This window comes from Apis mellifera, linkage group LG6, assembly GCF_003254395.2.
Source record: "Apis mellifera strain DH4 linkage group LG6, Amel_HAv3.1, whole genome shotgun sequence".
Lineage (NCBI taxonomy): Eukaryota > Metazoa > Arthropoda > Insecta > Hymenoptera > Apidae > Apis > Apis mellifera.
Window position 1 is genome coordinate 5283988 of NC_037643.1, and position 12499 is coordinate 5296486.

Consider the following 12499-nt stretch of genomic DNA (forward strand, 5'->3'; position numbering starts at 1 on the left):
TTTTCAATTAAAATTTAATTGCATTATTTAGTATACATAAGTATACATTATATATAAATGCATATACGCATTAAATTAATGATAAGCGTATTTCAATACGCTAAGATTTCTTTTTTTTTTTTTATTATGAAATAAAAATTAGAATTTTTATAGAAATTATTATGATAATGTTGATGGTCCACCCCAAGCATGTATCAAATTTAACGTTTTATTAAGTTTAGAACACCATTCTAATCTATCTTCTTTTGTATCAGCTGATAAAAGATGCCTAAAAGTAATTCAAGATCAATTAATTTTATAATGAAATAAAATTTCCAATAGAATATTTACCTAATTGTTGTAGTTGATCCATTTTTGACCATAATCAAACTATCAGTATCTTCAGATTCTGCAATTCTAATTGTTTCAAGTAAAAAGGTATTAGGACGCGCACAAATATCACGAGAAACTAATCCAACATTTGTTGTATTAACACCTATAACATAATAATGAATTATATTTTAAATCATAATAAAATATCATATTAAAACTATAATTACCTTGTAAATCTAAACTTCCAATTGGAGTCTTTTTTCGCTCATCATCAGGATATTTCCAATATGATAAAGTAGAACCTTTAAGTAAACACCATCTACGATGCCAAGCACCAAAACCAGATATATCTTCAAACATTGTAAGAAATCCTCTATGTTCAACTGCTACCGAAAGTTCACATGAAACATGCATTTGTAATCGACCTTCTAGTGGGGATTGCGATGGTACCTATAAATTTTTATAATCTTTTTAATCTTTATCAATCAATTCATATTCATATTATTTTGTTTACATATTTATTATATTATATTTACCTTATTAAGCGTGAATTGTTGTCGATGTATCTCTTTCAAACTAAAAATAACATAACCAGATAGTTGAAAAGCTGGAGATCTAACAGCAGATGGTCCAGCTGGGCTTTGCACACTAGGCATCACCAATCTACTTTCTTGTTTTAAAAATTTTTTTGGTGTTTTATTCGCTAACTGCAGAATATTTATAAATATTTAATAAAAATGTATAATTATGTGATATAAATATATAATAAAGTAAAATATGAACTTACCTTTTTATTACAATTATTACTATTAATACTACTTCCATTACCATTATTAATATGGTATTTAATTTCATGTGGTAACATTTCGGGTTGTGTTTGCAACGAATATATTTCAACAGTAATTTTAAAATCACTGTATAAATCATTTAATTTTAATGTTGATGGAAATCGAAGGCATGAATCACCAGGTTCTATTATAACTACTGGTGTAGCAACTATTTCTTCTAAATGTCGCATCAAACAAACAAAATGAAGACATGTATCTAGAATTTAAAATTAAAAAAAAATAAATTTTAAAAATTTAAATATTATCTTTAATATTATCTGGAAATATTTTACTTACTTGTATTCATATTACGAAAATAACCTTTTTTAAAAGGTAAAGTAATAGCAGAAACTGTTAAAGAACCACTTTCTTGTACTTCTGGTGATCCTGGACTAACAGGTTTTAAAGTACCTTCTACCTTTAATCGTTGAACTTCATTTAGTGCAGCTTGCCGCCTATGAGCTATTAGAAAACGTTTTTAATTATTATATAATTCATGAATATTTTTAATATAAAAATATATATAAAATTACTGGCAACAAGTAATAATCTTTCTCCTTCAACTTGTTCCCTGGAACCATTAAATTCTACAGTAGAAGTACATAAATTTAATGCTTGACTAGCTTGACCAATAATCGTTTGCTGTTTGCATACTTCATCTAATAATCGTTTTATTTTTTCTTCTACCAAAATTATTTCATTTTTAGCATTAAGTTGTACATCAGGATAAGTATCAGTAGATTCCTGTGTTCTTGATATTATACGTACAGGCGTTTTTGGCGTCTAAAATCAATTTAATTTTAATTTTACATTTCAAATTTAAAAAATTTAATTTTAATTTTAAAAATTACTACATATTTTTACTTAACTCACTTGAGATTGCTGTCGTCTATAAAAACTGACACTATGCATTAACGGTACACAATTTTCACCATCTACAATATATGGCTCATCTTTTTTAGGAGATGATGAAGAGATTTCTTTCATAGGTGAACGATATGATAATCTTAAAAAATAAGAAATAATTATTATAATTATTACAATTATCAAATTTATAAGCATTAAAATTATATTGATATTTAATTTTTATAACTTACCCTTCTCTATATTTAAAATTTGAAGTTGCTGATGGACTCTTACCACCTTTATTTAATTTGGGAGGAGTTGGTCCTTCTTCTATATAAATATTTCCACTATGTATTTCTTGTTGTGCAAGACATTCATCTAAATATTCATCCATTTCATCTAATACTGAAATATCGGAAGTTGTACTATCTGGATCTGGATCAATTGATCTCTATAATAATTAAAATATTACATATGCACATTATATGTACTATATATATATATGTATATTATTATGAAATATAAATTTTAATATATAATAATATATAATAATATAATTATAATATTAAGTAAAGTATATTAGATTATAAACGGTACAATTGTAAAAAAGTAAGATATTTTATTGCGGTTGATACCGCTGCGTCAAAATTATATTTTCCGTATTTTTTATATTTTATATTGACTCTGTTTGACAATTCATCTTTGATAATCAATTATTTTTTGAATGTTGCAAAAATCAAAAGTCTAAAATTCTTATATGTAATTATTAAATTGAGATACATTATATATACTTTTTTGCTTAGAAAAGACTGTTCATTTACAGCACGTAAAATACTTCTACCAAGACTAGTATTCACATCTTCACTTTCTTCTTCACTTTCAGTCTCAATTCCATTATCCTGCAAATTCAATGTATACAGCTATAAAAATCATATAAAATATAATTTTTTAATATTATATTATTTATCTTTTATTATTAGTCATTCGTACATGTACATAATACTCAGCCTCTGTTCCAGTTTCTGTATCAGTTTTTTCATCTAAAGTAGCAGTTTCTGCTTCTGTACTATTGACAGTATATTCTGTATCTGTTTCTGTTGTATTTTCAATTTCAGAAAGATTAGGATAAAGATGTCCAGGTTTAGGTGGAGCAACACGAATGCGTTTAATTTCAGATGCTACTTTTACCTGTTGTGTTTTTATTGGACTTCCTACAACTATTATATATAAAAAATTAAAATTAAACAAAAAATATCAAATTATATATTATTATATGTATATTTACCTTGTCTTTTACTTGATTCAAAATTTTTGTTTTGATTTGGAATTGATTTTTCATTAGAAACCTGTGGAGGAGGTGGAGGAGGAGGTGGCACAACATGATCCTACATAATTTAAAATTTAATTATTTTTTTTTCTATATAAATTTATAAATTTTTTTTATAATAAATTTAATAAAATAAAAATAAAATATCTATATACAGGTGCAGGTGTTGGTTTTACTGGACAAATTGGAGAATTTTTAGGTGAATTTGATTTTCCTTCACTACTTTCACTAGTTCTAATATATGAACCAGCAGCTGCTTGTGCCATTTCTTTATTTCTATTAAAACGGGAACGTAACATATCCAATTCACGTTGTCGCTCTAAATAAGTATTACGTAAAATATTATTTTCTAATTCTTGTATATTTAATCCTTGTTCAAATTTTTCTCGTTGAACATTAACATTAACAGCACTATTGGGAATATCAGTTTTAACTCGTTCCTTTACTATAACAAAATTATATAAAATACATAAGATATATAAGATAACAACAAACTATTTTTTAATTATAATAATCCATATTTTTGTATTTATAACATAAAAAATACCTGTATTGTTTATATATGTTGATGAATTATTTTTGTCTTTCTCATGTAATTTTTTTGGTGGAATAGACATAGTAAGAGGTGCCTTAGGTAATAATGGTGCTTCTCCTTTGTTTTTTTCAAAAAGTGCCATTCTTTCAGAAAGTGTCATTTGAATAGGATCTTTTACTTTTGCTTCTGTATTTTTAGATTCAAATAATGAAGCTTTGCTCAATACAGAACCTGGGCTAGATTGAGTAGAATTTTTAGGAGAACTACCAATTCTAGGTGCTAGAGCATTATTTGTATTCAATATTGCATTTTTTGATATTTTTCCTGGAGTATTAGGACTTTTTATGTCAGTATGTTTTGAAAAATCTTCTATTTTTTTATTACGTTTTTCTTCGCGAACTGTAGTAATAATTTCTTGACTTTGTGAAAGATATTTAGGTGATGAATTTGGAGAATCTATATCTTTTCCTTGAGAACAAGCTTTATAATCATATATAAGACGATTATCGCTTTTTGTACGACTAAAGCCTTGTGCTTCCTGTAAATAATATTTTCATTTGACAAATTTATTTGAATAAATTTATTTATTTAGAATAAATTTTCATCTTCGATATAATCATTATATATAAAAATTGATAAAAATTGATTTAGAAAAACTTTAGATATATATAATAAAAAATTATATTTAAAATAAAATACTTACTAATGTTTCCAATATAGTTTTATCCCATTTTAATTGTTTTGTAGAACAAAGTTCTTCTTTTTTAAAATAAATATCTTTACTGTTATTATTTTCTTTAATATACCCACTTGTGCTTGGTTGTGGTTCTAATATCTGTTGTGGTTCTGAGAAAGATTTTACTTGCATATTCAATTTTACTTGTTTTTTATCTATTTTATTATCTGATGATTTAGTCTATAAATTATTTATATTACCAATAATCAATTAATAAATTTATTTATTAATATATATAAAATATTAATTATTATTAATATTGGAATGTACCAAAGTTGGATGTGAAAGATCATCTTCCCAATTATTAATTGTTGAAGCAAGAGCTGCTAATCTATCAAGTCTAGCTCCTCTTTTAGATGGTTTCTGTTCAGTAACTTCTTCTTCTGCATTAAATTTTTCTTCTGTTCTATGAATTGGAGAACTTAATTCTCTGCTACTATCATCTAAAGAAAAAAATATATAATATTTCTCATGATTTAAACTTATAAATATTGTTTGATCTTATAAAAATCACAATATAAAATAATAATAAAGTAATAAAGAAAGAAATAATATAAAAATAAAACATTTATATTTTATATATAATTATAATTATAATTTTAATTATAATTATAACTTATGTTTATTAAAACTTATTCATTTTATTAATCATACAGAAATAATATAGAATAAGATATATTAATATAAAGTAATATAATGAAACAAATTAATTTGAATCAAGCTGTATTATGAAATGTAACTTACCAGAATACAGCTTACCAAGCCTTTGTAATTTTGTCTTTACATTATAAAGTCCAATCACTCCATTTTCTTTATTTATATGCTCATTATTTTCATCAGTAGAACATTTAGATGTAGATTTTCTTGGAGATTTTATTGAAGATGTAACATCTATTTTCATAGGTGATTTAATTGGAGATTTACTCTTAGCAACTAATAAAAAAATAATAATCTTAATACTTAAAAAAGAAATTTTATATTTTATTTTATAAATATAAATAAATATAATTTATTATTATTATTATAAAAAATAATATAGATAAAAAATTATTGATTTTAAATATTGTTACTTGTAGCTTGAGCTAAAATAGCATTTGCATCCTTCAAAGGACTACGTCTTTTTTTTACATCATGTCCAGCATTTGATAATTTAATATCTAATTTTTCTCTTCTTGACTTTGCTCGCTCCAACATTCGCTGTTTAGTTAAATCAATTTATTTTTACTTCAAAATTAATTAATTAAAAATATTAACAAATAAAAATAAATAATTCATATAGTTATTATATATTATAATATGAATATTATATGTTATCTTAATGAGTTTATTAAAATTAATTCATATAATATATAAAATTAATTTATATAAAAGTAAAAAGATAAAAGTAAAAGATTAAAAATTTTTGTTAAAAAAATAAAAATTAAAAATAACGATAAAATAATAATAAAAATAAAAAAAAAGATGATGAATAAATGTTAATTGAAATTTTATTAAAAAAAAAAATATCTTAAGTATTAATCATAGATATTTTTTTAAATTCTATAAATACTTATTATCGTTATATTTGTGCGTTGCAATTGAAAGAGTCTTACTTGAGTGAATGCGTCCATGGTATGTTAAACGATATTATTTTTATTTCAACCAATCCTTTATAATTATTTGTGTTAACAAACACAATACAAATTCACACTGAATAATTCGTTTTAATGATAAAGTTTTAACTCAACAAAAATAATATAATACATGAAAAAACTTTCGAATAATTCAAACATGACAAGAAGCGTCATACAAAGATTAACCGAAAAATCTTCGTGGGATTGGAGCAACTGCAAAGCTATATATAAAACGTCATTAAACCTGTACTCAAAGAGGGGCAATGTACGTTTGTATAGGTCAATTTGAAATGGAGTGTTTTTATTGGTTGATGGAATAAGAAGTATTTTTTACAATAAATAAATATAATTTAATATAAAAATTAGTATTTTAAATTTAAAAAATATTTATAAATAATTTTATATAAAATTAATTTATACTATTCTTTAAATATAAAAAATTTTAAATTCTTTGAATATCAAAAATTAATATTAAATAATACATAATAATTTTAAAAAAATTTTTAAATCATAATTCATTTAAAGTAAATATTTTTATATAAATTAAAATTTCTAATAAATTTAGAAATATAATAATTAATATCTTTATTGTTGTGTAAAATATTATTTAAAATTATAAATATATTTAATCTATACAGGGAATGTATCAATTTTATGAATCTTTATTTTCAGACATGGGATGATTCATCACCAGTATCAGCTGCCATAGCTTCACGATTTTCATATGCCCAAAATCCATGAAATTCTATTAAGATACTGACCATTGTATCACCCTGTCCACTAGAAAATATAAAATAAAATATAAAATAAATATAAATTATAAATCTTTTGTATTTTTTTAAAAACTATAATTTTAAAATTATAAATAAATTAAATATATACCATGATAATAAATCCTGTAATGTAATTTTACATGGATCTGCTGGTTTTACCATATCAAATATTTCATCTTTAACATCTTCAAAACTAACTGGTTCTTGACCATGCATTGTCATTTGTTCTTGTATAGCCTGAAAGATTTAAGTTTGAAAAACTTTATTAAAAAAAGAAATTTTTATGCAAATATCTGCAAATAGGTCATATATATATAATATTATGCAAATTATTTAATACAAAATATGTACATACACGAAAAAAGTAATTAAGACAAAAAGTATCCAAATAACCACGATTATTAATATCAAGAATTCTAAATAAGTAATGTAAACTTTGAGGTTCATGTCGATTTTCTAATGCTAAAACAAAATCTAAATATGTTTTATAATCCATTTCTCCTTCATATGTTAAGCATTCTTGAAATACTCTTTCCAAAAATACTCCAGTTAATGTTCCTGTGCCATAACTATTAAAAATAACTTATTGAAATTATTATGACTATAAATTAAATTTATAAGTTTTATCATTTAATTTAAATTACCCTGCAAGTTCTTCTTTATTAAGCATTCCATTATGATCTCTATCAAGATTTAAATATTGTCCATAAACTTTGAGAGCTGATGGAGCTGAAAACCAGTTTGCTTCTTGCAAGTCTTTGGGTAAATCTTCATCTCTCAATTCTAAGAGATCATCAAGAAAACTACATGCCAAAATATCTTGTATTCTAACTCTACCAGTTCTAAGAGGATCAAGAAAAAATAAAAATTTTCTTACTGCTGTACAAACATAAAATGAATGAAACGATTTCTCAAGTCCTTCAAGTTGAGGTAATGTTGGTATTAATTCTAAAATATAGTTTTCTAAATCCTGTAAAAGACAAACAATAAAAATTGGATTTCGTTATCAATTATAACAATTTATATTAATTTAATACAGTGATTGTATTTTTATAATAAATAAATATTTTGTATTATATTATATTTTTAATTAACAAATAAAATTTATTCAATATAAATTACATAAATGCAAATATGTAATTAAGGTATGATAAAACAAATACTGTACATTATATAATGATTTATAGGATATGAAAAATTTAAGACAATGAATATTTTAATTAAAGTATAAAAATATAAAATAATATTTACTGATTCTCTTAAATATCCTTGACCAGTAACATCGTATAAAGAAAGTCCAATTCTTGTTTGATGTAACCAAACTTTTCTCATAACATAATTAAAGAGTGCCATTATACTAATTCTACCATGAGGATCACCTTGTTGTAATTTAGCAAATACAACTGCAGTAAAATATGGACTACATTTTGCACCAGCTAATTTACCAACTTTTTTAAAATCTTCATAATTAATTAATTGTTCTTCTCCTGATAAAGGTGGACTATGATGTTTGTCTAATAATACCCATAATGCTTTAAGTTCATTATTATCTAATAATTGTCGTGAACGTCTTTGTAAAAATAATGCTCGTGTTTCTTCTCGTAATTTTTGTGGTAAAATTTCATCTTCTTTTGGTAACTGAAATAATAAGAATTATGAAAAAAATTGTTTTAAAATCTCACATATTTTGTATATATTACCTTAAAATAAAATTTAGGAATCACTTTATAAGTTAAATCTTTATTTTTAGCTTTAACGCCCTTCCATTGTTCGTATATTTTTTGAAAATATTCATCTTCCTTTTTCTCATTTTCTTCCGATGTTGTTTTTGCTACAAGCATAATATTAAAATCATATTAAAAATAAATAATTATTAATATATAAATATATTTATTACCTGTTGTATACTTTCGTAATATTGTTTCTAATTCCATTTATTTCTTAAATAATTTATAATTTGTAACCTTATCATATAACCTATCATATAAAGATAAAATAATTTATATGATATACAAATGATGGACAAAATAATGAAAGTTTTTACTTTCAAAGCAATGTATAAATATAAAGTGTAATTTAATAATTTTTAAGTCTGATATATATATATATCATATATATAAGTCTGATATATATATACATCATATATATATATATATATCTTTTTTATTATTTGTTAATTTGATTCTTATAATTTTAATAATATACTTAATAGTTATTACAATATATATTTTGAAAATTTCGAAAATTAAATTTTAAAATAAATTTGATAGTATTTAATTTTTAATTATTTTAAATTTTTATAATTTATTTTAATAAAATTTAATTTAAAAAAATAGTAAAAATAATACACAGATATATCTAGAGAAAAATTATTTATTATATATATATATATATTATTTATATATTACGTTATAATATAAAAAGATTATATTATAATATAATTACAATTTATAAAATAAAATAATTTATAAAAAATTATTTATAATTATTAGTTATAAAATATAATAATTTTGGTAAGTTTTTTTTTATATTATTAAAATATTTAAAGATGAGATAAAATATGAAATATATCTCTGTTTGTATTACTCTTTTGTCGTTCTTTGTAAATTTTTATATATCATGTTTGCATCATTATTAATAATTATTCAAAAATTCATAATAAATATATAAGTTCACTTGTACATGTTTATAATACATTGTGAATTATTTTTTGTTCACAGAATATATTTTCTTTTTTTTCAATTTAATTTACGAATTTTTATAAGTCGTGTTTATTATATATTGTTATTGTAATTATATATTGTTTTAAATTATATAAAAAATATATTGTAAAATAAAATTATATATTGTCTGAAAGTGCAACTACGTGTGCAAAATCTAATATTACAAATTTAATAGAAAAATAATTAATAAAATTTAACAAGAGTATGAAAGAGAAATATGTTTGGCAACGCAATAAAATCATAGATCGCCATTTATTTGATGATATAATGTATTATATAGAATTACCAAATAATAGGTAAATATTAGATTTCATTTATGGAATTTGAATAGTAATTTTTCCTCTTCATTTTTATCGGATTATTTTTGTATAGAAAAAGAAAAGTAACCATTGTAAATCAAAATTAATAAATATTTTAACAATTATTCTTAAACACTTTATTTTGAGAATACAAATTTTTCAAATTCGGGCAGATAGCTTTTATTTACTTCGCTTGTTGATTAAGCTATTTTTATATTAATTTGTTTCCCTTCTATTATTCCATAACATAAAGTTTGTGTTTCTTTTACTAACACTGTGTAATTATGTAATATAAACATTTGTATAAATTATAAATTATAGTAATAATAATTATATAAATGAACAAGTACGAGTCATTCGCAAAAATTAATTCATAAAATAAGTATGTATAAATATTATTGATTATTTTATATATATATTTATTATATATAAATTTATTCAAATAATTTTCATGATTCATATTTAAATTTTATATTTTTATTAAAATTATATTTATTAAAATTATTCTAAATAAATTTAATCAAGTAATACAATTTACAAACTTTATTTCTTTAAACTAAATTTTTTAAATTGTTGCATCTTTAATTCCAAAATCTTGAGAAATTATTTTATTTTCGTTTATTTCATTACAAAAAGGATTTCCTTCAAACGTTATTTCTTCTAAATTTTTTAATAATAATAAATATTGTATTTCAATTTTATTCTGAAATATAATATTAAATTATTAAATTCAATATTTATTTTATATATTTAATTACATAATAATATTTACTTACTGTTAAACAATTATGAGCAATATATAATTTTTGTAATTTTTTTAATGATTTTGTAAATTCCAATGATTTTATTTTATTATATTCAAGAGATAAAAACTTTAGATTATTATTTTCAATGAAATCTTCTACATTTAATAATTCAATTGCATTATAATCCAAAGTTAGATATTCCAATGTAGAACAATGAGTTATTTCTGAATATTTCATATAAATGTATAAAAAATAATAAAATTAATATAATTATTAAATTATAATTATTAAATTATATATAATTACATATAATAATATAAAATATTACCATTAATATTCTGAAGATAATTATTGTTTAAAAATAGATGTTTTATTACTGGTAGTTTTTGTTTAGTAATACTCATTACTGATTTAATGCAATTATGATCTAAAAATAAAGTATACAATTTTGGGAATGTATAATTATTTTTTTCATAATTATTTCCATTAAATGTTTCAAGACAATTATAACTTAAACATAATGTGCGTAAATATTTAAAAGAATGAAGACCCCATAAATAAGTTATTCGATTTTTACTTAAATCTAAACTTTCTAACAGTGGTAGAAATTCTGCTGAAAGATCCACCTAATATATAGAAGAATTTAATAAATAAATATTATAAAATTGACAATATACTTTAATTAATAACATACTTTTGATAAAGAACAATCAACTAAACTCAGTTGTGTAATATTTGTTAAATGATCTGTTGCATATATTGCATTTAACATGTGTTTATCAAATTTATTACCAAATATACATCTTGCTTCAGAAATATCAGAATTTCGTACATATTCTCCAGAAATATACTACTAGTAATATAATCATATGCATTCATAATTTTTAATTATTTTTTATAAATAATTCAAAATAATTAAAGATTCTACTTACTTCAATGTTACTTAAATGAAATATGATAAATTTTTTATATAATTCATCTGTACTTATAGGATTATTACAAAAATCTATAACATGCAATGTTTGCCAAGTTTTAATATTTTCTATTTGTGCTATATTTCTTATTTTATTATTCCCACAATAAAATTCTTGTAAAGTATAAAATGTTCCCATTGATTCCAAATTTGTTATTAGATTATTAGTCAAATCTAAATATTTTAATGTTGGAAAATTGTCTTGAGTAAAATTATCTAACACTGAAATAAAATTATTTCCAAGATTCAATTTGATCAGATGTTTTAAAGGTTTTATAGAAGGAAATGTAGGCAATAAACAACAAGTAGCACAAAATTCTTGCACATTTCTTGCTCTTTTCAAAATGTTTAATGCTACAGTAAAATTATGTGATATATGAATGTATTTTGCTTGTTCTATATTTTTTTTTTCTAGTAACTTTAACTCTTCTATATTTTTTAATATACTTTGTTTTAAATAAATTAATTTGTTACGTCGTTTGTTATTTAATTTACACATACCAAATGCACAAGGAAAATAAATTTGAGGAAAATTAAGATTTTCACATTTATAATTATTAATGAACTGTAATTTTGGTAAATTTATATGTAATAAATGTTCAATTAATTGAGGATCAATAACATCATCAAAAGGATTATTATATATCTTCAGCTTATACATATTAGGTATATAAGTTGTAAAAATATTAATACATTCAAAACAATACATCAACATATTCCATGATATATCTAATTCTTTTAGCATAGATAAAGTTTTTTTAATATGTAATAATTTTATGTTATTAAAAC

The 12499-nt window shown here is 21.4% G+C and overlaps 1 protein-coding gene across 1 annotated transcript; it reads right to left on the minus strand.

Moving 5' to 3' along the window:
* Positions 1-124: 124 nt before the first annotated feature.
* Positions 125-9018, minus strand: LOC551658 (anillin). The gene is given in 24 exon segments (XM_006561263.3): positions 125-268; positions 331-475; positions 540-762; positions 849-1019; positions 1100-1356; positions 1437-1601; positions 1673-1922; positions 2013-2145; positions 2237-2436; positions 2777-2884; positions 2976-3202; positions 3271-3370; positions 3468-3757; positions 3860-4385; positions 4551-4763; positions 4854-5026; positions 5328-5428; positions 6863-6976; positions 7079-7206; positions 7325-7538; positions 7614-7939; positions 8221-8607; positions 8670-8800; positions 8867-9018. Coding segments are annotated over 24 exon segments (4728 nt in total). The 5' UTR covers positions 8904-9018; the 3' UTR covers positions 125-159.
* Positions 9019-12499: the final 3481 nt, after the last annotated feature.